The sequence below is a fragment of the Scyliorhinus canicula genome, chromosome 13 (assembly GCF_902713615.1).
Source record: "Scyliorhinus canicula chromosome 13, sScyCan1.1, whole genome shotgun sequence".
Lineage (NCBI taxonomy): Eukaryota > Metazoa > Chordata > Chondrichthyes > Carcharhiniformes > Scyliorhinidae > Scyliorhinus > Scyliorhinus canicula.
This window is the reverse complement of record NC_052158.1, coordinates 17,605,067-17,630,235: the sequence shown is the minus strand read 5'-3', so window position 1 is coordinate 17,630,235 and position 25,169 is coordinate 17,605,067. Positions and strand designations below refer to the sequence as shown.

The 25,169-nt window shown below is 50.3% G+C and overlaps 1 protein-coding gene across 1 annotated transcript in view; it reads left to right on the top strand.

The window, feature by feature from the left end:
• LOC119975877 (neurogenic locus notch homolog protein 1-like) overlaps positions 1-25,169 on the top strand; it is a 115,181-nt gene that overhangs the window by 38,502 nt on the left and 51,510 nt on the right. The window contains 5 exon segments of the mRNA XM_038815772.1: positions 12,492-12,637; positions 14,679-14,792; positions 17,129-17,249; positions 20,110-20,261; positions 21,113-21,341. Of these exon segments, the coding sequence (XP_038671700.1) occupies positions 12,492-12,637; positions 14,679-14,792; positions 17,129-17,249; positions 20,110-20,261; positions 21,113-21,341 (762 nt within the window).

Sequence of the window (25,169 nt, the reverse complement as noted above, 5' to 3'; positions counted from 1 at the left end):
CGATTCTCCGGCTCCGATGGGCCGTGTTCCCAACAGCACGGTTCACTTTAAAAATCGTGAAACAGGCGTCGTGTCTGCTGAGGGAGATAGAGAGGATATGGTAAGTGTCTAATATCACCATAGTTTTCTGACAGTTGTGTCGCTAGCCAGGTGGTTTCTGCCAGGGCCGGGGGGAGTAGCGGACATTTGCCAGGAGGTGGGCTGTGGGGTCAGGATGGACGGGCACGGAACACCATTGCCACAGCTGGAAAGCCATGCAGCTGCACACGAGGCTGGCTGCCTAATGTGAACTTAGTGCCACAGGTCATATAGGTGTCCGTCCAGGCCACCCACGAGATGCCCTCTGGTCCCAGCCGACCCAACAGCTGTATGAACACGCTCCAGCACAACCAGTACCATCTTGTTGGCTGGAATGGGTATGTGTGCGGAGTGTAATGTGTATGTGCGACTGCAGCTTGTCAGCCTCCCGAGTGTCAATCACTGACTTGACAAATCCCGCACCGTTTTTCATTGGAATCGATTGTGTTCCACATGGTGCCAGTGCTAGCCCCTCCACAGTCACTGGTTAGTTCGGGTTCAGCCCCAGTTTTGCTGTCGTAAAAGTTCATGAATCGTGCCCTGGCATCAACACAACAATCACGTTCGGCCATCATCCGGAGAATCCATTTTTACGCTGAAATCGGTGGGGGCGGCGCCATTTTCCCGCTGTGCCACCCCCTGAAAATGACGTACTTGAGGAGTACGTCACCTGAGGCCCTCCCTCGATGCTCCGCCCCCAATAGGCCGAGTCCCCGACGGCGTGGGACACGTGTCCTCACAACTTTCGGGACTGAGTCCAACGTTGCTACAGACGGGGCGGGGGGGAGGAGCCGTTCTGCTGACAGGAGGGGCTTCAACGGGGCCTGGGAGGACTGGTGGGAGGTTGGCGAGGAGGGTTTACAGGTAGGCAGTTTTTGGCAAGCCGGGTCCGCGCGAGGCTGGCGCCATGTTGGCACAGGCCGCCGCCGTGCCAATGTGCGGCCACAGCCCCGGCAATTCTGCGGCCGTATCCGCAGGTAAAGCCTTTTAGGGGGCGCGGCTGCTAGCCCCCCCCCCCCCACCGGGCGGAGCATTGGCGCAGGGGGCGGCGCCGACCGGACGGATCCTGCAGACATAGCCGCAGAATCGGAGAATCCAGCCCTAAGACTTAGGAACTGAGAATCCAGCAGAAGATCTTTTATAAAAAGTAAAGCAACAAACCTTTGTGCATGAAGTCACGTTGTAGAGTTCAACTTGTCCGTTTTTTTAAAGTATAGATATAGCCTTTGAGAAAGGCAGGCCTCTGGTGCCCTGATTGAGATCCGTGAATTTGAGGTTGTGGATTCTGCGTGATCAGCTTGGTGAGGTAAATGACCAACATCTCAATCGCGGATCGGGAAAGGGTATGTCGTCATAATCACTGTCCTCGGAAAATCCTGAACCACTCTCTATCAAGTTTCTTGCGCTCCATGTTGTATTGTCATAGAAACCCCACAGTGCAGAAGGAAGACATTCGGCCCATCGAGTCTGGACCGACCCTCCGAAAGAGCACCCGACCTAGGTCGACTCTGCCGCCCTATCCCAATAATCCCCTACCCTTTGAATACTAAGGGGCAATTTTAGCATGGCCAATCCATCCAACAGGTAATTATTGGTACTGAGAAATTGCTTGTTATGTTTTGATCTTTACAGAGAGCATTAAAATTTATGGTCGAACTTTGCTGTTTAGTGCATGTCCCATCTCCAACTCCAAATAGTGGTCCCAAGGCACATGTCCAACTTGTCTAAGTATGTTTTTACTGTACCTTGTCACTTGGCGATTTTTCCTGCTTTGGTTTTGATATTTCCGTTGGATAGCAGTGATGGATTAAGAATGGTGAGCAGCATGCGAAAGTTCCGGGCACCAGTTCAGCTGGTGTCTTCCTGGTCAGTGGGTATAGACTGGATCGCTATGTGTGGAATAGGAAACTAATGGATTGTTGAAACGGTTTTGCCCTGTGACAGATGAGCTCTCAGACTGCCCTTTATCACCCTGTTAAATCATTCAATGCCACCATTTGATTATGGGTTGTATTACAATGCCAGATGCTGGTATGTCCCATTGCCTGCGAGGAACTCTGTGACCTGAGTGGAAACTAATTGGATGTGATTTTCCTGTGGCAGCCTTGCTTCGATCAGCTATCATCATGTCTTGTTTGTTTCACCACACTTTGATGAACCTTTGCTTATTCTATGATTGACTTGAGGTAGTTGGTGTAAATCTCTGCATGAAACTGTTTATGAAGGACCTGTATGACTCTGTAAGTGGGGGAAAATGGGATTAGAATACTTCGGTGGCTGTTTTTGACTGACGGAGGGACAATGTGCCAAAGGGCCTTTTCTGTACTGTTGACACCTGTTATATCACCTTTTGTGGTAATATGTCGTTGTTCTTTGTGTTTTGATCGAGAATGGTCCGTTGAGTTGATGACAAAGAAACCACCAATCTTTAGATTGAATCAAAACTAATTTATTGGATAATGATTAATTAAATGAAGTTTGCACGCACTACTGAGCTATAACTAGTAATAAAGTAATAATGAATCTGTCTAGCTGTAATCTATAATCTAGTAGTCACTAATGATATCCTCGTGTTAACTCTCTCTAATCTAAACTCCTCCACGAGCTGTTTTCAATCTTTCTCCTTTGCTAACTACCCAGCATTCCCTGAGGTGTGATATTTATACTGAGAACCGGTGGTGCCCAACCAGTGATAGTCAATTGTTGCAGGCGAGAGAGATACAGTGACAGGTAAAGGTTAAAGGACAAAAAGGAGGTGGCAGCCAATGATTGCAATCTGGAAAAGCAGTGATGACCACAATGGCTGAGTTAGTTATGACCAAGGGCTGCAGGCTAGAGAGGTGGGGCTGGCCAATGGCGGCATGTCAGACAGGCATTAATGGCCAATGACTGCGGATTAGAGTGGTAGCGATGGTTGCAGACTAAAGCAGATGTGATAGCCAATAGCTGCAGGTCAGAGGGGCCATGATAGCCGATGGCTTCAGGTTTCTGACCAAATACTGAAGCCAGGATGCTTCCAAACCCAACAAATATTTTGTCGTTCAGCCTTGTCTTTTATTTTCCAGGATCCATATTGCTGATCTTGTTTCTTCAGATTTTATCTGACTGGGGGAGGTCAAAGGGCATATGGCTTGTTTTTGATCCCACAAAGAGCTTCCAACCACATATTCACTGAGACCACTTATATCAAGCACTATGACATGGCCTGACTGCGGATCAGCCTCAGTCCCCATATCTAAGGAGAGATACACTGGCATTGGAGGCAGTCCAGAGAATGTTCACTAGGTTGGTCCCGGCTATGGAAGGATTTTCTTCTGAGGAGAGGTTGAGTAGGTTGGGCCTGTACTCAGTGGAGTTTAAAAGAAAGAGAGGCGACTTTACTGAGACACATAGAATTCCCAGGGGTAGATGCTGAGAGGTTGTTTGCTCTTGTGCGACATTCTCGGACCAGAGGGCTGAATCTCAGAGTAAGAGGTCGCCCATTTAAGACAGAGATGAGGAGGAATTTCTTCTCTCAGAGGGCAGGGAATCTGTGGAATTCTTCACTGCAGAGAGCTGCGGAGGCTGGGTAATTAAGAATGTTCAAGGTTCTGCACTCTATGTTCTTTTGTTCTTTGGTATCAAGGATTATGGGAAGAAGTCGGGAAAGTGGAGTTGAGGATTATCACATCAGATCAGTCATGATCTCATTGAATAGCAGAGCAGACGCGATGGACCGAGTGGCCTACATCTGCTCCTCTGTCTTATGGTTTCATCTGCACCTCAAACCCTCATTCCTGTCAATTCACTTCCAGACTCGGCTATTCCAATAGACATCTGTCCAGCAGTACACATATGGCCCTCTGTAATTGATAATCCAGAACTCTGGGGTGGGATTCTCCGACCCCCCGCTGGGTGGGAGAATCCCCGGGGGCGGCGTGAATCCCGCTCCGTCGCTCCGGCGTTGGCTGCCGAATTCTCCGGCATCAGTTTTCGGGCGGGGCGGGGATCGCGCCAGTCGGGGGCCATTGGCAGCGGTCCCCCCCCCCGGCAATTCTCCTGGCCAGTCCCGCCGGCGTGAAATAGACCAGGTCCATACCGTTGGGACCTGGCTCGGAGGGCGGTTAGCAGGGTCCTCGGGGGGGGGGGGGGGGCGCGGGGGGATTGGCCCTGGGTGGCCTGGCCCGCGATCGGGGCCTACCGATCTGCGGGTGGGCCTGTGCCATGGGGTCACTCTTTCCCTCCGGGCCGGCCTCTGTCAGGGTCCGCCATGGCCGGCGCAGAGAACAAACCGCATGCGCAGGAAACACGCTGGCGGTCCTGTGCATGCGCCAACTCGCGCCGGCGCCAGCCTCGAACCCGGAAGTGCGGAGGATTGCGCACCTTCCAGGTGGCCCGACGCCGGAGTGGTTCACGTCACTCTTTGGCGCCGGTATGGGCTACCCTGCCAATTGCGGGAGAATCCTACCTCTGATGTCCATATCCTAACTTGCATAAAGACTCTGGGCTGGATTTTCCGTTTGAGAGGCTAGGTGCTGACGTCAGCATGGGACCGGTGGCGTTTTACACCCAGAAAACAGCACAGAATCTCCACCGATCCTCCATCTGGTGGGGGGAGGGGGGGGGGGGTAGCAGCCAAGCAGCGTAGAACCCCCGGTTCTAGCTGTGGATATGGACGGAGAATTGCCTGGTCCGTGGCCACGTATGCGCACAGCGGCAGCCTGCAGCGGCCGTGACGTGCAACATGGCGCCAGCCGTGTGCGGACCCAGCCTGCCAAATAGTGCCCCCCTTTGGCCAGGCTCAGCACCCCCGGACCACCCCCCACCAGTACCCACAGCCCTCCTTGCCCTCAGATCGGCTCCCCCCACCCCCCAACTGTGGCGGCGCTGAACATAGTCGGCAGCGATTTTGGCATCGGGGACTGGAGAATCCTGCCCTCTTTTCCCCTATCAGCAGTTCTGTTCGCAATATTATAAAGAAAAATGTGTCATTGGGAAATGCTAATATCCATCGCTAAGGAGATAGGAGCAGGACATTCAGAAAATCATAATACAATCAGACAGAGTAAAAGTGGTTTTGTGAAAGAAAAATTGTTTTTCCTATTTAAGATAAAAATGGGACGATTAATCTTTCGAACTCCCCACAAGAAGCAGTCGAAGTTGGGACATATTCAAGGCTGGATTGGACAGATTATTGATCTACGTCGGAGTCGAGAGTTTGGGTGAGGGGGGGGGTGACATACAGGAAGTGGATCACCCCTGATCTTTTGGAGTGCTGAAACAGGCTAGATGGGCCAAATGGCCGACTCCTGCTTTTATTCCTCATGCTCTTATAGGATGCAAAGGCACTGGAGAGAATGCAGGATGGCACAGTGGCACAGTGGTTAGCACTGCCGCTTCACAGCACCAGGGACGTGGGTTCAATTCCGGCCTTGGGGGGGTCTGTGTGGGGAGTTTGCACCTTCTCCCCGTGTTTGTGTGGGTTTTCTCTGGGTGCTCTGGTTTCCATCCAGAAGTGCAGGTTAAACGTATTGACCATGCAAAAATTACCCCTTCGTGTCTGAAAGATGTGCGGGTGACGGAGACGGAGCGGGATGTGGGCCGAGGTAGGGCGCTCTCTTGGAGGGCTGGTGCAGACTCGATGGGGCCGAATGGCCTCCTTCTGGACTGTAGGGATTGGATGATTGTATGATTTACAAAGATGATACCAGCACTGTGTGTGTGTATACCTATCAGGAGAGAGGAAATGGGCTTAGGGAAAAAAGGGGGGCCTAATAGAGGTCGTTAAAATGATGAGGGGCTTTGATGGAGTGGATGCAGAGGGACTGTTTCCTCTTGTAAGGAAGAGCAGAGCTAGGGGACCGCAATGCAAGAAATCCAAGCGGAAATTCAGAAGAAACATCTTCATCCAGTGAGTGGGAGAATGTGGAACACAGGGAGTGGTCGAAGTGAGTACTCTAGCTGCATTTAAAGGGAGGGTTAATATCAGAGAGAAAAGTGGATTGAGGCTTATGATGCTAGAGTTAGATGTGGAAAGATGGGAGGATGCTAGAGAGAGGAGGATAGACACCAGCATGTTCAGGTGGGGCCTGTCGATATGCTGGATCCTGTGCTGTGAAGCGCTATAATCCCTTCTTTCTGGGGTTGTAGCCCCCGTAATAGCTGACGTCACCCTTCCGTCAGGGTCGTGGTCTCACGGAGCTGAACGGCACCCGGCGTGTTTGCCTTCCTGTCGAGCGACTTCTCCAGTGCTGTTTATCCTGGGAGTGGTGACAGGGCTCCTACTGGGAGGCCAGCATCGCTCAAGCAGCGCAGTCTGTCATCACTCGGACTGAGCACTCACTCCCCTCCCAAATGATCCTCCTGAGCCGTTTCCACAGGGTAGCCAGCACAGCCCTTTGTTGTTGTGATTCCCAGGCAGGAAACAGATGCTTCCTAATGGATAACTCTGGGATTGTGCCACGTCAGGGCGGGAAGGGAGGGAGGGGGTGAGTCTCCTCATGCAGAGTCAGATTTATGCATTCCACAAACTTTAATCTTTACACTCACCTTTCCCTTTGGATATATTACCACTTTGGGAGCAAAAACGGTAAGGCAGACTATTATCCGAATGGATTTGGATTGAGGGAGGGGAATGTGCAATGAGACCTGGGTGTCCTTGTACACCAATCGCTGAAGGTAAGCCTGCAGGTGCAGCAGGCAGTCGTTGGGGGCAGCACGGTAGCATTGTGGATAGCGCAGTTGCTTCACAGCTCCATGGTCCCAGGTTCGATTCCCGGTTTGGGTCACTGTCTGTGCGGAGTCTGTACATTTTCCCCGGGTCTGCGTGGGTTGTCTCCGGGTGCTCCGGTTTCCTCCCACAGTCCAAAGATGTGCGGGTTAGGTGGGATTGGCTATGCTAAATTGACCCTAGTGTCCAAAAAGGTTAGGTGGGGTTACTGGGTTACGGGGATAGGGTGGAGGTGTGAGCTTAAGTGGGGTGCTCTTTCCAAGAGCCGGTGCAGACCCAATGGGCCGAATGGCCTCCTTCTGCACTGTAAATTCTATGACTCTATGACAATTACCCCTCTGAGCAGGAATATAAAAAATAAGGGAGTATCACTAATGTGTATATCAATGGAGAAGGTGATTCCATGCTATTATGTGCCATATATATATTTAACCCATGACAGGGTAGGTGAGTAGGTAATGAGCCATTTTCCACAAGAGTTTGTGAGCATCTCTCTCTCTCTGTTGGAGAGACTGTTGCTGTCTCGCTTGAGGGTCACCACTCCAAATGAAACATTGAGCAGGCAAGGAAGCAGGTCCTTTGTCTACCTCAGCCTGAACAGGCATTGAAAACCCCGCTTTTGTCATTATTCTGGACCACATGCTAGCCATGTAAACTGAACTGCCCCCTCCCCTCCCCACACACAATAGTACACAATACATTAAATGGTTTATAGTTGGATGAGATGACCCCACAGTATAATTTCAAGCAGGCACAAAGGGTCATTCAGTTACATAGAACCATTGAACGGATGCAGCACAGCCGAAGCCATTCGGCCAGCTCTCTGCAAGAGCAACTCACCTGGTTTCGCCCCCTTCCCTTCGCCCTTCCCCTGTATCGCTGCATCATTTTTTTTTTTCCATTCAGCTGCTTATCTAATTCTCTTGTGAAAGTCACAAGTGACTCTGCCTCAACCCAAGCTCTCCACACGTTCGGGTTTGTAAGCATCTCCGTGTATGGAAGTGTCTTCCCCGTGCCTCCTGTGCTTCCAGTGCCACTTGCCTTACACTGGTGTCCTCTGGTACACAAGACGTCCTACCAATTGGAGCAGTTTCTCAGCATCTGGCCTGCCTAGACACCTCATGATTTTGTCTACCTCGATCAAACCCTCCCCTTAATGTTTCCTTCTCTAAAGAGAGCGGTCCCATCTTTTCCAGCCTGTCTGCATATATTTGTGCCTTGGAGCATCCCTGCAGTGCAGAAGGAGGCCATCCGGCCCATCGAATCTGCACCGACCTTTTGAAAGAGCACCCTATCCAGGCCCAATACATCATCCTATTCCTGCAAGGGGCAATTTAATATTGGCCAATCCACCTAACCTGCACATCTTTGGACTGTGGGAGGAAGCCAGAGCACCCGGAGGAAACCCACACAGATAGGGGGAGAAAGTGCAAACTCCACAGACAGTCACCCGAGCCCAGAATTGAACCCAGGTCCCTAACTCTGTGAGGCAGCAATGCTAACCACTGTGCGACCGTGCTGCCCCATCATCGGAGCGATTTTTGCAAATCGTTTCTGGGCCCTCCCTGAGTCCCTCACATCCTTCCGAAAGTGTGGTGGTCAGAATTGGACGCAATAGCCCAGTTTGCAGCCAACCAGTGTTTCATAAAGATCCACTTGCTTTCGTACTCTCTGTTACATTTATAAAGCCCAGGATCTCGTGATTTAATGCTTTCTCAATCTCCCTTGCCGCCTTCGGTGATCTGTGCAGATATCTTCTTAGATCCCACTGTCCCTTTGACAAAAAGGAATTTAAAATCAGTTCACAGGAAAAATAATTCTCCGCTGGTGATCATTTAAAAAAGAATCTACCAAGTGCCCTGGGAAAATATTTGGGGAGTCCGGTTGCAGCAGCGACGTTGAAAATCTGGAGGCAGTTGCGCCAACACTTTGGGCTGTGGGCGGGATCAAGGGAAATGCCGATTCGGGGCAATCACAGATTTGAGCCAGGGAAGTGGGATGGGAGTTTTCGGAGATGGGAGGAGAAGGGAGTCAGGGCATTAAAGGATTTGTTTCTAGGGGACCGGTTTGCGGGATTGAAGGAGCTGAGGGACGAAATATGGGTTGGGGCAGGGGGAAATGTTTAGGTGTATGCAGGTCCGAGATTTCGAAAAGAAGGAGATACAGATGGAGATACAGCCTCCACACTGTTGGAAGAAGTGCTGACGGTAGAGGTAATGGAGAAGGGGGTGTTGGCGATTTATGGGAGGATTCTGGGAGAAGAGAAGGCATCGCTGGAGGGGATGAAGGCAAAGCGGGAGGAAGAGTTGGGAGAGGGCATGGAGGAGGGGTTGTGGTGTGAGGTGCTCCGGAGGGTGAATGCCTCAACTTCGTGCGCGAGGTTGGGGCTGATACAGCTAAAGGTGGTGTATAGAGCACACCTCACAAAGGCGAGGATGAGCCGACTCTTTGAAGGGGTGGAGGATATTTGTGAATGTTGCAGGGGGGGCCCCACAAACCACATTCATATGTTTTGGTCCTGTCCGAAGCTGGGGGGGGGTATTGGAGGGAGGTGTTCAGGGTAATGTCGAAGGTGGTAAATGTGAAGCTTGAGCCGGGTCCTCTGGAGGCCATATTCGTGGTATCGGATCGACCGGGGTTGGAAGGGGTCGGAAGCAGATGTTTTAATAATAATCTTTTATTGTCCACAAGTATGAAGTTACTGTGAAAGCCCGTAGTCACCACAAGGGACTGGTTTAGCTCACTGGGCTAAATCGCTGGCTTTTTAAGCAGGCCAGCAGCACGGTTCGATTCCCGTACCAGCCTCCCCGGACAGGCGCTGGAATGTGGTGACTAGGGGCTTTTCACAGTAACTTCATTGAAGCCTACTCGTGGCAATAAGCAATTTTCATTTCATTTCATTTCATTCATTCTGGCGCCTGTTCGGGTAAGCTGGTACTGGAATTGAACCCGCGCTGCTGGCATTGTTCCTTCGCCTCGCTGATCGGCTGAAGGTGAATCCTGTTTGGGTGGAGGTCAGTTTCTCCAAACTGTGCCCTGGCGTGGGGGGGGGGGGGGGGGGGGGGGGGCGCGGAATCTGTTAGAGTTTTTAACATTCGAGAAGGTGAAGTTTGAGTTGAGGGGAAGGACGGAAGGGTTCTACAATTCATGGGCTTTGTTCATTATTCACTTTCAAGTATTGAATGACATCGAACATTAGGAGGGGGTTGGGGTGGGAGGGGGGACTGAGTTGGACTGTGTATGTTGTTGGTGACTATGTATGGGGCGATGGTGGATTCCTGAATCCTTTTCTTTGATGTTTGTATTTTAAATGTTGGGGGTTGTTTGGGGGCTGGTGGGAGGGAGGAATTGTTGGCCAGGGGATTGACATTGTATTTGTTCCCGTTGATTGGTTGTTGGTGGGTGTAAGTTTGGATGAAAATGTGAAAAAGAAGGAGAATTAAAATATTTTTTAAAAAGCGGAATTAAAACAAAGAATCTACCAAGTGATTCTCCGGCCGTTGGGATTCTCTTCAGGCGAGCAGCGCACCTTGCCGTCAGTTTCCCCGGTGGTGTGGAGTGGCTTCAATGGGAAATCCCATTGACAAGCGGCGGGAGTCGAGAATTTCACCGCCAGCGAACGGCGCGCTACCGAGAAACACCCGACTGGGGGACCGGAGATTCCCGCCCAGTATCTGTAAGCTACAAAGGAAGACTGACATTGATCCAGTTCCTTTCAATCTCTCAGGAAATCCCAAAGTACTTTTCCAAAATTAGACGTAGCTTTATTTATTCCGTTTATTCTTTGATGGGATAGTGTAGGTTTAGAGTGGGTTTTTTTTCCCCCGTGCAGGCTTGATGGGCCGAAGGGCCTCTTCTGTGCCATATGATTCTATGATTCCATCACTGGCAGGAGCAGTAAATTCTGCCCGTCCCTATTTGCCCTGGAAATGAACTGTGGCTGGCATATCAGGGGGCAGTTTAAGAGTCAACCACATTGCTGTTGGCCTGGAGTCACGTGTAGGCCAGACTGGGTAAGGGCGGCAGATTTCCTTCCCAGATGAAAATAAATGAAGGTGTTAGCGAACCCGATGGGTTTTGAAGCACCAGAATTGTTACACGGTCGCAACTGCATTCATCTTACAGATACATAGAAGATAGGAGCAGGAGGAGGCCTTTTGGCCCTTCGAGCCTGCTCCGCCATTCATCACAATCATGGCTGATCATTCAACTCAATAGCCTAATCCTGCTTTCTCCCCATAGCCTTTGATCCTATTCTCCCCAAGTGCTATGTCCAGCCGCCTCTTGAATATATTCAATGTTTTAGCATCAACTACTTCCTGTGGTAATGAATTCCACAGGCTCTTTGGGTGAAGAAATGTCTCCTTATATCTGTCCGAAATGGTTTACCCTGAATCCTCAGACTGTGACCCCTGGTCTGGACACACCCATCATTGGTAACATCTTCCTGCATTTACCTTGTCTAGTCCTGTTAGAATTTTATAAGTCTCTATGAGATCCCCCCTCATTCTTCTGAATTCCATTGAGAACAATCCCAACCTAGTCAATCTCTCCTCATATGACAATCCCGCCATCCCTGGAATCACTCCGGTAAAGATTTATCACAGCAGCGATTTACTAAATTTTTTAATTCCGCTTCGTGCCATGGTGGGATTGGAGGCTGCGTCACCAGAGTATTAGCCTGGACATCTGGATTACCAGTCCAGTGACTTTAGCACTAATCCACTATCGCTCTCCCTTCCTGTAAGCGTAGTCATTAAGTGTGGACAGCCACCTCAGTGGTCATTGCTGCGAATGAGGAAATGTGCGAGCCAGATTGTGCCCAGCGCAATATTTTAAACAGCAGTGAGATAAATGAGAAATGTTGGCGGGCACACGACGAAGAACTCCCAACCCCTCCCAACTGTACATCTGGATTTTTCTCACATCCACCCCTGAAGCAATCGATTCAGCGTCTCGCGGGAAAGACGACACCGCTGTCAGTGCAGCCTGACACTCGAGCACTAAATCAAGGCCAATGCTCCAGTGCAGTACTGTAGGACGGCTGTACAGTGCTGACTTTCAGCTGAAACACTAAACTCAGGAGCCGGCTACCCTCTCATGTGTCCGACAAACAGATCCAATGGCGCGATTTCAGAGAAGGACGAGGGAGTTACAGTCATAGTCCTGGCCGATACTTATCCCTCAAACAAGATCGCAAAGAAATGATTATCTGGCCATTATTGCATTGCAGTTTGTGGAATCTTGCTGTGTGCAAACTGGCTGCAGAGTTTCCTACATTGCAACAGTGGCGACACCGCAAAATAATTTAGTTGCCTGCTCAGCACTTTAAGCTGATCAGTGACTGTGAAAGGTGCCACATATTTTATTTCTATCTATCAGTGAAATATCAGCCAAGTTTATGGGCTCAAGTCCTGGAGTGAGGCAGAAACCCTTGACTTTCTGTCTTGGAGGGGCAGGATGGGGAGCAGTGTGGGTTGAGGGGGGCGGTTGTGGGGGAGGGAGCCAGTGATAGTGCCACCAGTGAGCCATGTTGACACCTGCAGTAATATTCGCTGCTGCATTCTCCATGGCAACACCTCTACCAATCTACCAATCACATACTACGTGCCAAGCAATCAGCACTCTCTTTATTCAACAATCCGGAAGGTCTGTTCCTTCAGTTGCTCATTGATACCAGCAGTTTCTGATTTATCTTTTCCAGGTTCACGTGCCTATGTCAGTCAGGCTGGACAGGGACCACATGTCAAGTGGATGTCAATGAATGCGAATCGCACCCCTGTATGCACGGCGGGACGTGCCGGGATCGTGTCAATGGCTACGAATGCCTCTGCCCAAAGGGGTTCAAAGGTAAGAGGGGCAGCAGCGTAGGCAGCTGTGGTAGTCGGTATTAGGGGTATTATGATACGCAGGCTGAGGCTGTAAGACCATTGGTGTGGGAGGTACCTGAGACAGCAATATCATTGGTGAAGCCTGCCTGCTGGTTCCGTGGGACAGTGTAGAGGGAGCTTTACTCTGTATCTAACCCCGTGCTGTACCTGTCCTGGGAGTGTTTGATGGGACAGTGTAGAGGGAGCTTTACTCTGTATCCAACCCCGTGCTGTACCTGTCCTGGGAGTGTTTGATGGGACAGTGTAGAGGGAGCTTTACTCTGTATCTAACCCCATGCTGTACCTGTCCTGGGAATGTTTGATGGGGACAGTGTAGAGGGAGCTTTACTCTGTATCTAACCCCGTGCCGTAGCTGACCTGGGAGTGTTTGATGGGACAGTGTAGAGAGAGCTTTACGCTGTATCTAACCCGTGCTGTACCTGTCCTGGGAATGTTTGATGAGGACAGTGTAGAGGGAGCTTTACTCTGTATCTAACCCCGTGCTGTACCTGTCCTGGGAATGTTTGATGAGGACAGTGTAGAGGGAGTTTTACTCTGTATCTAACCCCGTGCCGTAGCTGTCCTGGGAGTGTGTGATGGGGACAGTGTAGAGGGAGCTTTACTCTGTATCTAACCCCGTGCTGTACCTGTCCTGGGAGTGTTTGATGGGGACAGTGTAGAGGGAGCTTTACTCTGTATCTAACCCCGTGCTGTACCTGTCCTGGGAGTGTTTGATAGGGACAGTGTAGAGAGAGCTTTACTCTGTATCTAACCTGTGCTGTACCTGTCCTGGGAGTGTTTGATGGGACAGTGCAGAGGGAGCTTTACTCTGTATCTAACCCGTGCTGTACCTGTCCTGGGAATGTTTGATGGGGACAGTGTAGAGGGAGCTTTACTCTGTATCTAACCCCGTGCTGTACCTGTCCTGGGAATGTTTGATGAGGACAGTGTAGAGGGAGTTTTACTCTGTATCTAACCCTGTGCCGTAGCTGTCCTGGGAGTGTGTGATGGGGACAGTGTAGAGGGAGCTTTACTCTGTATCTAACCCCGTGCTGTAACTGTCCTGGGAGTGTTTGATAGGGACAGTGTAGAGAGAGCTTTACTCTGTTTCTTACCCGGTGCTGTACCTGTCCTGGGAGTGTTTGATGGGACAGTGTAGAGTGAGCTTTACTCTGTATCTAACCTGTGCTGTACCTGCCCTGGGAGTGTTTGATGGGACAGTGTAGAGTGAGCTTTACTCTGTATCTAACCTGCGCTGTATCTGCCCTGGGTGTGTTTGATGGGACAGTGTAGAAGGAGCTTTACTCTGTATCTAACCCCGTGCTGTACCTGTCCTGGGAGTGTTTGATGGAACAGTGCAGAGGGAGCTTTACTCTGTATCTAACCCCGTGCTGTACCTGTCCTGGGAGTGTTTGATGGGGACAGTGTAGTGGGGCTTTACTCTGTATCTAACCCCGTGTGTACCTGTCCTGGGAGTGTTTGATGAGGACAGTGTAGAGGGAGCTTTACTCTGTATCTAACCCAGTGCTGTACCTGTCCTGGGAATGTTTGATGGGGACAGTGTAGAGGGAGCATTACTCTGTGGGCACGATTCAGCTAAAAGGGACCAAAGTCCCACAGCAAGTGCCACCAGTCTGGCACTGTCAGGGTGCCTGGGTGGCACCAACAGTACCAGGTTACCACCCTGCCCAAAGGGCATGCATCTGGGGGCCTCCAATCCCTGTCTGGTCCCCGTTTGTGGAGACTGGTGCTGAACGGCGCTCGCTCGAGGTCTCCGAGGTGAAGGAAATTGATCCCAGTTGTCAGATAGCCAGTTTGTGCCGTGGAGGTCACTATATAAAACTAAGCTCTTGTTGTCGAGAGGGCCATAATGGAGAGGAGGCCTCTAACAGCCAGAAAATATTGACTGTGCTGCATTCCCCTGCGGTGCCGTCCATTACAGAATGACCGGTCACTGTGAGCTACCAGCCAGATTCCGATCCTCGAATAACTCCTTTTTGTTTTATTGATCTTTGCACTAGGCCAGAACTGCCAGATCAATCAAGATGACTGCCTTACCAACCCCTGTTTGAACAAGGGCCACTGCGTCGATGGTATTGCCAGCTACCTGTGTCAGTGCGAGCTTCCCTACACAGGTACACAAGTGCTTCAAATGGGTTGGAGAACAGACCTTATCAATGTTTGTCTTTACTGGCCTTCATAGCTTGGCAATGGGAATAGCACTTTTTAATCTGCTACACCACCGATGGTGGGAGGTGGGCAGTTGGGGGGGGGGGGGGGGGGGGGGGGTTGGCGGTGGCTGGCGCATTGTAGAGACATTACTGGGAAGGGGAGTGTTTCTGCCCAGATGTGTATTTACTGGACTTTGCAGAAAGTCCTAAAAAACAGCCATCAAATGAGCAGTGAGCTTTGTTTCTGAGCATTAATTTCCCCAGTGCAGGGATGTACTGATTCTGGCTGATTATACTCCTCAGTACCGTGGGCTGCACGGTAGCATTGTGGATAGCACAATCGCTTCACAGCTCCAGGGTCCCAGGTTCGATTCCGGCTTGGGTCACTGTGTGTGCGTGGGTTTCCTTCGGGTGCTCCGATTTCCTCCCACAGTCCAAAGATGTGCAGGTTAGGTGGATTGGCCATGATAAATTGCTATTAGTGTCCAAAATTGCCCTTAATGTTGGGTGGAGTTACTGGGTTATGGGGATAGGGTGGAGGTGTTGACCTTGGGTAGGGTGCTCTTTCCAGGAGCCGGTGCAGACTCGATGGGCCGAATGGCCTCCTTCTGCACTGTAAATTCTATGTAATCTATGTATAGGATGAAGTTGCCAAGAACATGGACTGATTTATTGATTAGGTTGATCCAGACCCATCAAGCAGTTCTGGGAGCTGGAGATAGGGTGCGGGATTCTTTCAGCCCAGGCCGGGCTGGAGAATCGCTGGGCCAGGCGTGAATTGCGTGATGCAGCCCCGGGAGTGGAGAATCGGCGCTCATTGGCGCCAGCACAGTCGGCGTGGGGCCGAGCGGCCCACCCTGACGATTCTCTGCCCGGGGGCCGTAAAAAAAATCCGCCTGCGCCGTCTGTGGTGATATGCATCACTGTAAATACACAAGGGGTTCATGTAAATACATGTAGACCAGCTAGACACTAGAGGGAGCACCAAAGACATGACACACAGACATTAAATCAATAGGTCAGTAAGATAGGACACAACCAAATGGGCATTCACGATACACACAGAGGTGACACTAGCACAGGAGGGGCATTACACCAACCCATATGAAAGGACACAGCACACATGATCTTCCTCTTTCCAGTGGAGACACTCAGTGAGTACAGATACAGGGTTGATTGAACATCCCACCCACCACGTGGATTGTAGCAGACTGGTTCGTCAGTCTGAGTAGCTATAGCAGGATTAACAGGAGAGTCGAATACAAGTAGGAGAATTGTTAACAGTTTAATAAATGTGTTCAAGCTATCTCCAAGTCTGAACCTTCCTTTGTCAGAGTGCACATCAAGGAAGCAGCTTATGCTACGTCAAGAGCATAACAATACACCGTCCACGTGTGGTCTTACCCAGCAGGACCTCGGCGTGCATCCATCTGGGGGGCGGCCTGGTCGGGGGGGAGGGTGGTCATGTGATTCAGGAGATCTGGGGCGGGATTCACCGTTGCCTGACGCTGATATTATAATTGCCGATTGGGTGGAGAATCCCTTCAGATGCCCCAATTGGGGGCGGCACCATGTTTGACGTCGGTTTTCTATCCTCCGCCCCCTCAGAAATGGTGTCATCGCAGCACACGTTGCATGTGCATCACATGAAGGCGCTCCCCGATTCTCCGTCCCCGATGGCCCGAGTTCCCGACCATGCAGGGGATGTGTGGCCGCAGCGGTCGGGAACATGTCGTGACTGCGGTGGACTGTGTCCAGCGCTGCCACAGTCGGCCGTGAGCCGTGCTGGAGGCTGGGTAGGGTTACCGCAATGGGCTGGGGGGGGACTGGTGGGGAGTTGGCCAGAGGGTGGCCAGGCAGGCAGTATTTGGCAGGTCTTGTCCACGCAGGGCCGGCGTCATGGGCAACCGGCCATTCTCCAGCCGTTTCTGTCGAGAGAGCCGGGGGGGGGGGGGGGGGGGGGGGGGGTTACACGGCACGGCGCTTGCCCCATACCAGATCGGTGAGGGGTCGGCGCCGCTTTCGTAAAATGTACCGGCATCGGCACTTAGCCTCAAAATCGGTAAATCCAGTCCCTGGTGTAAGGGGGGGATCCTGTGTTTTGAGTGATCCTGTGAATAGGGGGAATCCAGTGTTTGGGGGTACCTGTAGATATTGCAATCCTGCGCTGAGATTGATCTTGATTTTCGAGTGTCCATTTGATTGGCATATCCTATCAATATTCAGTGCAATTGTATAGATTCTGCTCGGTCAGTATTTTCCGCAGTTGATTAATTTTCTCACGCTTATTTTCCTCATAGGTCTGAGCTGCGAGACCCTCCTCGCTCCTTGTGCTCAGGACCCTTGCAAAAATGGTGGCACTTGTATTGAGTCAGCAGACTACCAGGAATTCTCTTGTGTATGCCCAGCTGGATGGAGCGGGTGAGAGACTTCTGATAATGTTATTTACCTCAACCCCAAAGTGGGAAAGAAGGTCAGGTACAGCATGGGATTAGAGGCAGAGAAAAGCTCCCCCTACATTGTCCCCATCAAACACTCCCAGGACAGGTACAACACGGGGTTAGATACAGAGTAAAGCTCCCTCTACACTGTCCCCATCAAACACTCCCAGGACAGGTACAGCACGGGGTTAGATATAGAGTAAAGCTCCCTCTACACTGTCCCCATCAAACACTCCCAGGGAAGCCGCAAAGATACAAAGGCATTTAGGAGTATGCATAGGGTATTCTATAAGACCACCTGACCATAAAAAACAGGAACAGGAGTAGGCCATTCAGCCCTTCGAACATGTTCCACCATTTAATAAGATCATGGCTGATCCAACACTCACTAAGTCCACTTTCCTGCCTTATCTCCGTAACCCTTAATTCCCCAACTGATTAAAAACCTACCGATCTCAGCCTTGTAAATGTTCAGGGACTCGGCCTCCACAGCTTCCTGGGTTACAGAATTCCAAAGATTCACCACACTTTGGGAGTAGAAATTCTTCCTCAAATCTGTCTTAAATGAGCACCCCACTATTCTGTGACTATGCCCTCTGGCCCTGCACTCTCCCATGAGTGGAATCATCCTCCCAACATTTACCCTGTCTCACCCCCCAGAATCTGGTTATGTTTCAATCATATCGTCTGTCATTCTGCTGAACTCCAAGGAGTTCAGGCCCAACTTGTTTAATCATTCCTCGCCTGGCAGTCCCTCCTAACCCGGTAATATCCTAGTAAACCTCCTCTGTACTGCCTCCAATAATATATCTCTCCTTAAATAAGGGACCAAAGCTGTTCACCGTATTCTAAATGTGGACTCACTCCTACCTTGTACAGTTGCAGCAACACCTCGTCACTTTTATGTTCCGTCCCCTTGAAATAAAAGCCAGCATTCCATTTGCTTCTCTGTAGCACTGTGATTAGCACCTCGGCCAATGATGAGTCTGTTTCACTGCCTGAAAACACGCAGTTGCAGGGGAGGGGGTGGGGAAGGGGGCAGAAAATTCTGCCCAAGTTTTCTTCCTTTATGTTGAGGAAATAAATATTGTTATGGGCCAGGGTTTAGAGAACCCCAAAGTGTATCATGGAGTTCACCTGACCCACAACTTTTAATAGATTGTGTTGTGTGGGGAGCACACGGCCCACCCTACAGGTGTGGTACAGCAGAAATGGAAAAGTATTTTTTAAAGCAAAACAATGTTTATTCTATCAACTCAAGTTAACCTTTTTAAAACATACATGAACATCTTAGCAACCATTAATTCAAATACAATCTCCAAAGACTACAAAACTAAGTAAACCTTTAAGCTTTCCTTTTTAACATCCATAAGACTTAAAAACAAAACCTTTAACAGAAGCATATCAGGTTAAAGTCACGCTTGAAAGCATTTATAATTCTGAATTCACCAAATGATCAAGAGATAGTCTTTTGATGGCAGCGAGATCAACAGTACACCTGCTTGGTCTGGCTTCAGCTCCAACACTGAAAACGAAACTAAAACGCACCCTGCAGCCCGCTCAAAAACGAAAGTAAAAAGCTTGACAGACAGCCCAGCTCCACCCACTCTCTGACATCACTACAGTAGTAAACACCTATTTCCTAAAGGTACTCACATTACAGATATTCATATACACACCCATTTATAAACACCCATTTCTTAAAGATACTCACACATGAAAATATACTGGGCTGGATTCTCCAAAAATAGGGAAATGTCCCCACGCTGGTGTACAAACGCTGGCGTTTCATTCCTGACTTTCCTTAAAAAATTCAAGAGCGATTCACTTACCTGCGGGGGGCTGGCACGACCCCGGAGTACTTCTCGCAGCTCTGGCTGCGGATACGGGACCCCGCACCTCCGGTCGGGAGACCGTGCATGCAGGCCACCGTCGTGCGCCATGGCGGACTCTGACTGCGGACCGACATCAACAATGTAGGCCCCTGAGATGGCGCGCGCCCGCGGATGCGAGCCGCCCGATCGCTGCCCATGAGCCCCCTCCCCCCCCCCCCCCCCCCCCCCCCACCCTCAGTGCCTGATCCCCCCGGCTCCCCCCACCCGAGGTTCCCTACTGACAACCTGGGATTAGAACCACGCCATTGGGAACCAGGCCAGTTTTGCCTGGAGAATCGCTTGGGGGAGGGGGGGATGAGAGGCCTCTATCAATGGCCCCCCACCCCCCCCCCCCCTCCAGCCGCCCCATGTAATCAGCGTGCGAGCATTCTCCGTGGACCGGAGAATTGCGGGAGCGGCGCCGGGCACGAGTCCCACGTAAACATCGAATCCCCGCCCCCCGGGCCCAACGGGATTTGGGCTCCCACCCACTATACTATCTCTGTCGTTATGATAATTCGGAGGCTGTTGAGTATGATGCAAGGATTGTCAGATCGGGTGCTGTACAAAAGGTGCAAGTGAATCTACCCCCCCCCCCCCCCCGTCTGTGTGAGTTTCCTCCGGTTGCTCCGGTTTTCTCCCACAGTCCAGAGATGTACTGGTTGGGTGGATTGCTTCTGGTAAGTTGTTCCTTCATGTCCCAGGATGAGCAGGTTAGGCAGGGCTGCGGGAACAGTGTGGGGAAGTGGGCCTGGATGGGTCCTCTTTCTGAGGGTGGGGGCACAGCCGATGGGCCAAGTGGCCTCCCTCTGCATTGTAGATATTCTATGATTCTAAGAGTTTAAGCGGAGAGGGAATAATATCCATTGTGCTGTAGGCCATGAAGCAGACAGAGTACAGAGCAGAAGCACAACATGCAGTGGAAAATGAAGGACTACAATGGCTTTTACTGGTTACTTCTGCAGGGCGTGTTTGCCAGGAGGACATTGATGAATGCGTCTCGGACCCCTGCCTCAACCAAGGGGAGTGCCAGAACTCTGAAGGTGGGCACCTTTGTAAGTGCCAAGTGGGCTACAGTGGCCGGCTGTGTGACGTGGACATTGACGACTGCTCACCCAGTAAGTGATCAGGATTCCTTTCTTACCTCCCCTCAGTTTTCTCTTCTTCCTCCCTCCCTTCCGCACTCCCTTTCTCCCTCCCTCCCTCCACTATCAGGTCACACATTCTATACTGGGCTGAAATGGGAAGAAAACTGTCTCTTCCTCGGCTGCAGCAGAAGGTCACTGTTGCAAATCTGGATGATCCCACCCGTGGGTAAGGCTGGAAAAATGTGACCAAGAATGCCTATTTCAAGGGTAGCAACAGTTAAAGTGCATGGAAAATGATGCTGGTTGGTTGGTAAGTCGATTCTGGTTGAGTGGAAAATAGTTGGCTCATAATAACATAAACGCGGGGACAATAGTTTCCTGGTGCATTCTCCATGGCAACATCTTGACCAATCAGAGTTGACCTGACAACCAGTCAGCACCCTTTTCTCAAGCAGTATAAATTCTTGCTCGCTTTGAAATTGGGCACTCTTGCATCTGTCGTGATGAGTGCAAGTCAGAAAACTTTGACAGCGTGTCTCTGTTTTTTAAAAATCGCCCCGTTTCTTCTCTGCCCCTTCCTCCTTTATGCAGATCTTCATGGATCCCCCCCCCCCCCAAACTTCACAACCATGTCTCCATCCACCCTCAGCCAATCAGTGACACTGCAGCCTCTTTAACCCCCAGGTGGACACACTTTCTTTTTGTTCTCCCCTGGTTCTTTACAGCAGTTTTTTGACAGGGCACAACTTGACGCAAAGTGCATTGAGCCAGTTGAACGGGACAATAGTAGTGTTGGGGATTGGAGGGGGCTGAGGATGGTTGGTTGAGCGGTGAGGGGAAGGCTGATATGAGATATAACCTCTACCTGTGTTTTCCTCCAGACCCGTGCCTCAATGGTGGCTCCTGTGAGGACGGGGTAGATTCCTTTAACTGCTCCTGTCCGGCGGGCTTCGCCGGTGAGCGTTGCCAGGACGACATGGACGAATGCAGCAGTGACCCGTGCCGGAACGGGGCGCTCTGCAATGATCACGTGAACGGGTACACCTGCTACTGCCCACTGGGGTACGATGGCATCCGCTGTGAAAACGACATTCCAGACTGCACCCCGAGGTAGGTGTGATAACCCTCACGGGGAACCACGAGGGCTCCCTCACTCATCTCCCCGTGGGGCTCTTGGAGTAAACATTCCCATGGTAACGGGCGGAGGCTCGTTATTGAGCCTTTTCAATAACGTTCTGGACCCCAGCCGTTAGTCCCGGGCTGGGACATCAATGTTGTCGGCCATGGCTACGCTTTACTTTTGAGTTTAAATAAATTTCGTTTAACCTTTATCTTCGTGTCTCCTGGGTTACTACAGGAGGGATAATGGATGACGGCATCGATAAGGTCCAGGGCCAAAGAAAGAAATGTTCTTTTTTTTAAATATTTTTTATTCTCCTCCCTTTTCACATTTTCTCCCAAATTTACACCAACCAACAACAAACAATAATCAGTAACAAATATGTCAATCCCCATATCAATAACAACGATCCCATCCTTCCACCAAACCCCAAACATTAGCCTGCATGTTCACATGAACAAATGACAAAAAGGAATCATGAATCACCCAGTCATCATCAACACACACCGCCCCCCCCTCACCCCAACTCTGGGGCAACACGGTAGCATAGCAGTTAGCACAATTGCTTCACAGCTCCAGGGTCCCAGGTTTGATCCCGGCTTGGGTCACTGTCTGTGTGGAGTCTGCACGTTCTCCCCGTGTCTGCGTGGGTTTGCTCCGGGTGCTCCGGTTTCATCCCACAGTCCAAAGATGTGCAGGTTACGTGGATTGGCCATGATAAATTGCCCTTAGTGTCCAAAATTGCCCTTAGTGTTGGATGGGGTCACTGGGTTATGGGGATAGGGTGGAGGTGTGCAGTTGGGAAGAGTGCTCTTTCAAAAAAGAGCCGGTGCAGACTCGATGGGCGGAATAGCCTCCTTCTGCACTGGAAATTCTATGAAATTCTATGAAACCCTCCCAGCCACCTCCCCCCCAACTAATGTTCGATGTTATCCAGTTCTTGAAAGTGCATAATGAATAATGCCCATGAATTGTAGACCCCCTCCATCCTTCCCTTCAGTTCAAACTTAACCTTCTCAAGAGTTAAGAATTCCAACAGGTACCCCCCCCCCCCCCCCCCCCCCCCCCCCCCCTCCCCGCCATGCCAGGGCACAGGGTGGAGAGGCTGCTCTCCATCCCATCAGGATGATCAACGAGGCGATCAACGAGGCGAAGGCTACAACATCTGCCTCCGCACCCGTTTCCAACCCCGGCTGGTCCGACACCCCGAATATGGCCACCCGGGGGCCCGGGTCCAGTTTCACATGCACCGCTTTAGAGATTACCCATAAACCTCTTTTCAGTAATCCTCCAGCTTTGGACAGGACCAAAACATATGAACGTGTGATTAGCCCACCCCCCCCCCCCGCAACGTTCACACACATCTTCCACCCCTTCAAAGAATCGGCTCATCCTCACCCTCGTGAGAAAGAAATTTTCTTTTATGCCACACCCACCAGAATGTAATATTTTTTAAACTGTTGTGGCTGGTGTAATGTAGAATCATAGAATGTGCACTGTAAATTCTATGATTCTATGATTGCTGAAGAGGGAGAGGCTTGTTGCCAAAGTTCTACATCCTGCGATCCTTGGGACAAATGCTAGAATATCAAATTTCAAACAATTGCCCCAAAATATTATACCACAAGATGGAAGAGTGGTGATTGGTCAGCCAGTCAGCACTGATTCACTGAGGCATTGCCTGGCATGACATCCACTCATGTATATAATGAGATGCAGACAGGCAGAGGCAGTGATTGACACACAGGATGACCAATGAACACACACGACACAGAACAACCAATCACCAGACAGGACACCACCACTATAAAGCCCACCGGGCATTAAGGCTCTCCCTCTCTCACAGGACACGGCGAGGGAGATAGTGGCAGTGCACAGGCCAATGAACATCATCACCATGTGATAGAGAGCTAGTCTGGTCAAGCCAGTAGGAGGTTATCAGTTAGGTTAACAGAGTGTCAACCCACAGCAGATGATGTACAGCAATCAACAGGTTCGATAGAACAGTGTTGGACCATCTCCTGTGTCGGAAGCCTGTTTTTCGTTTTACTGCATCCAGTTGCAGTCGATGTTAGGCCAGCACATATAACACATCATTCCCGTGGTGAAAATAATGAGGAACTATCAGCTCCCCAAGCTCCTGAGTGAAACAAAATGAAGGCACAAGGCTGGAACACACTCCTTTTTTTTTTCTGGAGAACACGTCTGAGCCTGTAGTTCTCCATTGCTTTCTCCGTGGCAACGCCTCAGCCAATCAGAGTCAGCTTGCTGACTGACCTGCACCCGTTTCTCCTGCAATCTAAACAAATAAATTGTCACAAATAAATAAGTTTACATTAACACCGCAATGAAGTTAATTATGGTGATCGTTCAAAATATACCATTCGTGTGTTTGTCCTGATGAGTGCGAGATGAAAATATTCTGCAACCTGTCTCTTTTTTCAGTCAAGTTCAACTCCTATCCTCCCAGGTGGAAATTATAGAATGGTTACAGCACAGTTGGCCCGCCAGGTTCATGCTGGTTCTCTGCAACAGCCACTTGACTAGGCCCACTCGTCTGGCCTTGTCCTGTCTACCTGCAATGTTTTTCCATTCAGATGTTGACCCAGTTCCCTTTTGAGATTGAATGTGTCCACGGCACTCTCTGGCAACACATTTCCTATCCTAACCACTCGCTGCACCATAGACTCCATCTGCACCTCCAGCTGCCTGGGAAAAGCGGGCAGCATAATCAAAGACCCCTCCCACCCGGCTTACTCACTCTTCCAACTTCAGCAGCAGGGTAGCATGGTGGTTAGCATAAATGCTTCACAGCTCCAGGGTCCCAGGTTCGATTCCTGGCTGGGTCACTGTCTGTGTGGAGTCTGCACGTCCTCCCCCTGTGTGCGTGGGTTTCCTCCGGGTGCTCCGGTTTCCTCCCACAGTCCAAAGATGTGCGGGTTAGGTGGATTGGCCATGCTAAATTGCCCGTAGTGTCCTAATAAAAAGTAAGGTTGGGGGGGGGGGGTTGTTGGGTTACGGGTATAGGGTGGGTTTGAGTAGGGTGATCATGGCTCGGCACAACATTGAGGGCCGAAGGGCCTGTTCTGTGCTGTACTGTTCTATGTTCTATGTTCTTCCATCAGGCAGGAGATACAAAAGTCTGAGAACACGCACGGGCAGATTCAAAAACAGCTTCTTCCCCACTGTCACCAGACTCCTAAACGACCCTCTTATGGACTGACCTGATTGACACTACACCCCTGTATGCTTCACCCGATGCCGGTGTCTATGTAGTTACATTGTGTACCTATTATGTATTTTCTTTTATCTCCTTTTCTTTTCCTGTACTTAATGATCTGTTGAGCTGCTCGCAGAAAAATACTTTTCACTGTATCTCGGTACACGTGACAATAAATAAAATCCAATCCATTTCTGTTTTCTTCATGACGTCTTTGCTCCTTTTGCCATTCATCTTAAATCAATGTCCTCTGGGTCTTGACCTCTCAACCAATGGGGACAGTTTCTCCCTACCTGCGCTGACTAAATTCCTCATGATTTTGAACATCTTTTTCCAATCTCCTCTTAACCTTCTATTCTCCAAGAACATCCCAGATTTTCCAATCTATCCGCTGTACTGAATTCCCTCAAACCCTGGAACAGCTCTCGCATATCTTTTCTGCACCTTATCACAAGCTTTCAGATCCATTCCTGAAGTGTGGTGGGCAGAATTGGACAGGGTATTTCATTTGACGTCAAATCAATCTTTTATGAAGATTCATCTTGGCATTCCCTGCTTTTGTAAGTCTACAAAAATTCTCTTTTAACCACTTTCTCAA